This window comes from Helianthus annuus, chromosome 12 (assembly GCF_002127325.2).
Source record: "Helianthus annuus cultivar XRQ/B chromosome 12, HanXRQr2.0-SUNRISE, whole genome shotgun sequence".
Classification (NCBI taxonomy): Eukaryota; Viridiplantae; Streptophyta; class Magnoliopsida; order Asterales; family Asteraceae; genus Helianthus; species Helianthus annuus.
The window spans coordinates 8,036,636-8,041,149 of record NC_035444.2 but is presented as its reverse complement, the minus strand read 5'-3'; the positions used below and the strand labels follow the sequence as shown (position 1 = coordinate 8,041,149).

The 4,514-nt window shown below is 35.2% G+C and overlaps 1 protein-coding gene across 1 annotated transcript; it reads right to left on the bottom strand.

Moving 5' to 3' along the window:
- Nucleotides 1–3,205: 3,205 nt before the first annotated feature.
- LOC110892378 lies at nucleotides 3,206–4,105 on the bottom strand. Its single transcript, XM_022139544.1, has one exon. It carries the CDS (start codon nucleotides 4,103–4,105, stop codon nucleotides 3,206–3,208), a length of 900 nt encoding a protein of 299 aa, XP_021995236.1.
- Nucleotides 4,106–4,514: the final 409 nt, after the last annotated feature.

Below are 4,514 nucleotides of genomic sequence, written 5' to 3'. Positions count from 1 at the left end.
CTCCTGTATTTTCATTTCACACCCCTCATTTTATCATGAATTAAATGTCATTTTAGTCCCTGTGGTTTGGGTTATTTTTTTAGTTTAGTCCAAAGGTTTGAAACGTTATCATTATAGTCCAAATAATTTAAAACATTGTCATTTTAGTCCACTAGGTTAACTTCATCTTATTTTTCTGTTAACGAGAAGGGCAATCCGGTCATTTTATATGGCTGAATTGCCCTTCTAGTTAGCAGAATTACATAAAAAATTATTGAATTGCGCTTCTAGTTAACAAAAAAATGGATGAAGTTAATCCAGTGAATTAAAAAGGCAACGTTTGAAACTATTTGAACTAAAATGGCAACGTTTCAAATATTTGGACCAAACTGGCAAAATGACACAAACCACAAGAACTAAAATAACATTTCACTCTTTCATCATTCATCCAACCTTTATACTAATCATTTCTATCTTTACAAATAAGAAAATAAACACTTTATTATCATTAAATCACATTTTAAATTCATATAAACACTTTATTATCATTAAACCATTTTAAATTCATATGCTTTGATACTTAGGGTGAAATCACTTCTATCTACCTTTTGATCCTAAATGAAAATTTATTCGTATAAAATTTCGTATTATATGACCTAGTTCTTTTTTTAAAATTTGTAATTGATACTCTATATGGTTGAGATCCTTCATTCTCTTACACAATCGAAATAGATTGTTGAACAATACCCCATCAAAATAGACTGTTATGAACGGCCACTGCATCTGGAATGAGAGTTTGAGGAGTCTTATGTTTCGTATAATGTCCGCTTTTCTATTTAGTGAACCAGACCTTAATGAATAATGACTAATCTTTGTATCTTGAATAGGAGTTAAGACTCTAATCTCTCCACATTACACTTTAACAACTTCATATAATTAAATCATCTTGATGTAACTTCATTTTTTTTATCTATTTCCTTTACTAGTCAAGACTCGGTTGTGACAATGATTATGTATTGTTGTAGAAGATTCACTAGGGAATACACTTCAATAACCGTTGATAACTGAATAAACTTTTTCCAACAACCAAAATAACTAAAACCATTGGCGAAGCTTTATTGGGGCGGGGTTGCCCGACCCCCACCAATTTTTTTTTTCGTTTATAATGTCAGTTTTACTGAAAATTTTCGATTTATTTGTAATGTAAAATATTGAATTTTTAAGAGTCCGTTTCCCATCAATTTAGTTTTTAAGAGTCTGACTCCACTGATTGTTTAAATAGGGAAAAAAAACATACATCGTCTCTTGTGACTATAATAATAACATAAAAAATAGATAACCAAAACTATGTATACATGTTATACAAGATATGTATAAAGCAAAAGAATTGTTAATTAAATAGTTGAGACCGTTAAAAAATGACAACAAAAACTGACTTTTGCCATATGGAATCGAGATGTTCTTTGATGATTTAAAGTGCCTCAAGAATGATAGTTATCTTGTATAACCTGTCAGTTCTAAATAACTTTTCAACTTGCTTGGTTATTTTATTCCTCTAGGCATACTTAAAGATTTTGACCAAGTATGTTCCTCTTAAATTCTTGATGTACACCCTTTGTTTCATCCCCAAATTATCGTGTCTATGGACCACACATACACTTGTCCATTTGATGCATATTTTTCATTTTGTTTTCAATCTAAATGGCTTGTGTAATCTTGCATCACATAATAATATGGTTTTAATTATATTAAGTTATATAATGATATAATTATATACAAAAGTTGTATACTAATATATCTTATGATAGTGATTGCAAAAAAGTTCTTAACGGTCCAAAGATAATGTTAGTACCACTGAATTAAACGTTTAAGAATATTTTATTTAAGAATATTGGATTTAAATAACCCTAACTTTCATTAGTTGGCTGATAACACTTCCAACTTTCGATTTGTACCACACTACTCCCAACTTTCGATTTGTACCACACTACTCCCAACTTTCAACTTATTTTCTTACAACACACCCAAACTAACCCAACACTAACCCGGTTTGCTGACATTAGCTGCTACGTCATCAACCTAGTGCTACATTAGTTGCTATGTCATAAAAAGCCACGTCAAACGCTACGCCAGCTGCCACATCGTCAAAAGCAAATTGAGATGCCACGTCACCAACAAGTGCCACATCAGTAAAAAACTAATTGGGTTAGTGTTCAGTTAGTTTGGGAGTGCCTGAGGATAATAAGTTGAAAGTTGGGAGTACAAATTGAAACTTGGGAGCGTTATCGGATAATTGGTGATAGTTAAGGTTATTTAAATCTAATATCCTTTTTATTTACTACTAAATTAATGTTTTCAGTGGTTAATAGAGCATTCACAATGAATTCTTTATTAGTGTCAATATATTTACACTAAAAACAACTATTTTTCTCTATCTTTTCAATGAATCATTTATCAATGTGTAATATGCAATAAGGAAAAAACGGGTTCTTTTTGGAAAGGTTTGTACTTGTATATTCCAAACAAATACATGTCTAGAAGAATATCATATATAAGACACGTGCAAGAATATTTCATACCTAAGGGTATAAGGAGTGGTTAAACACTTTAAAGTGGCAAAACAAAAAACCGACCAATCAGAGCGCGCCATGTCAATTTGGCAAAAGTGTTTAAACTTTGCTGAAAAGTGTTGGCATTGGTTTAAACACTTGCTGAAGTGGTAAACTTTTATTATTTTTTTTTTTTGCAATAATTAATTTAATATAAATAAATTAAAAACAATAAAGTTTCATAAATTAAATTAAAAACATCAAAGTTACACTAAATTAAAAAACAATAAATTTACATTAGCATGAAACAATTTAAACTAGTCTTCGTCGGAATCGGCCAAAAGATGGGGTAAATCTTGACTTGCGAGATGATCTATGAGATCGTGTTTGAGTCTCCAATGGGTGTCTTCATTCAACAACTCGCCCAACACCGTATCGTCTAGAGCCGGCTCGACCGGAGGATCCCGAATGTGCACCGGTGCTATCGCCTTTCCATCGTCTTTCAAAATCATGTTGTGTAAAATAATACACGTGTACACGACATTCCTAATTTTTTTAACCGATCTTGCTCGCATCGGTCGACTCAATACACCCCATTTCCCCTTCAAAACACCAAAAGCCCGTTCGACGTCTTTCCTTGCCGCCTCATGTTGCCTCTTGAATTTCTTTTCGTTTACTTAGTGAGGGTAAGGGATCGACTTCACAAACACGGACCACGAAGGGTAGATTCCATCCACGAGCAAATAACCACGTTTGTATAAATGGTTGTTAACGTAAAATGGACATTTTGGCGCGGTTCCATTTCGTTCCGTTAAAAATAATGGAGATTGTTGTAGAACATTGATATCGTTTTGAGAACCCGGTGGACCGGCAAAAGCATGCCAAAACCATAAGTCTTGAGAAGCAACCGCTTCGAGCATAATAGTCGGGTATCTATGATCTCCTCGCATGTATTGGCCTCGATACTCTGTCGGACAAAAACGCCAAACAAAATGGGTGCAATCAAGGCTACCGAACATACCTGGAAGGTGATGTTTTTCCTCATGAGCTTGGTATAAAAGTGCCATGTCGTGGCTTGTCGGTCTACGTAAGAACTCTGGACCATATATTTTGCAAACCGTGTCACAAAAATATTCTAGGCACTCGCGGGAAGTTCTTTCGGCCATATGCAAGTACTCGTCGTTCTCGTCTGGAGTGTTTCCAGTTGCGAGCTGTTTAATAGCCGATGTCACCTTTTGCAAGGGCGTAAAGCCCTTCCTACCTCGCGCATCGGGGGCCTCTACAAACCACGGGTCGTTCTCTTCCAGATCGGACACAATTTTTAGAAACAAACGTTTCGACATACGGAACCTATGCCGAAAGATATCTTCGTTGTACTTCGGGTCTTCGACAAAATAATCTGCCATGAGTGTCTCATGCCCCTCCTCACGTTGACGTTCAATATATCTCCTTCGGTTAGATGTGCCGGTATCTTGAAGTTCGGCTTCTTCGATGAGATTTTGAAAAAAAAGAATGCTACTATCGGATGAATCGTCGCTACTCATGGGTGGGAACCATAACGGGAGTTCATCCGCCATTTTGTAAGGTAAACCTTTAGAAGGAATTGGTTTGTATGAGTATAGCTCAATTGGAAAGTATATGGTTAAATGGTTTGTGATATATATATATAGTTTAATTTTTAAAAAAAAATTATTATTTTTTTTAAACGGTCATATGACTGTTGGAGTGGCCCCCCCTTTTTCCATTTCTTCTTCTCGAGTCGGCAAAGGGTCACCGAGTTCAATGTTTTGCCGCGACCAAACTTGGTCGGCGGCGGTGTTTGCCGCGCGGCAAACGGCTTTGCCACCTGGATCTCGCACCCACACCGTATCCCCTAAGGTATATAGAGTTGATACTAATAACTATTCAACCCTAACAAAGCCTTATATTTATAAGAAAACAATAATCACTTGTAGCTAGCTGGAGAGTTAAGGTTGTTGATGAGTA

Bases quoted from the DNA above. Each gene is read 5' to 3' on its own strand.
- LOC110892378 (XM_022139544.1), bottom strand. From the start codon at position 4,105: ATGGCGGATGAACTCCCGTTATGGTTCCCACCCATGAGTAGCGACGAT.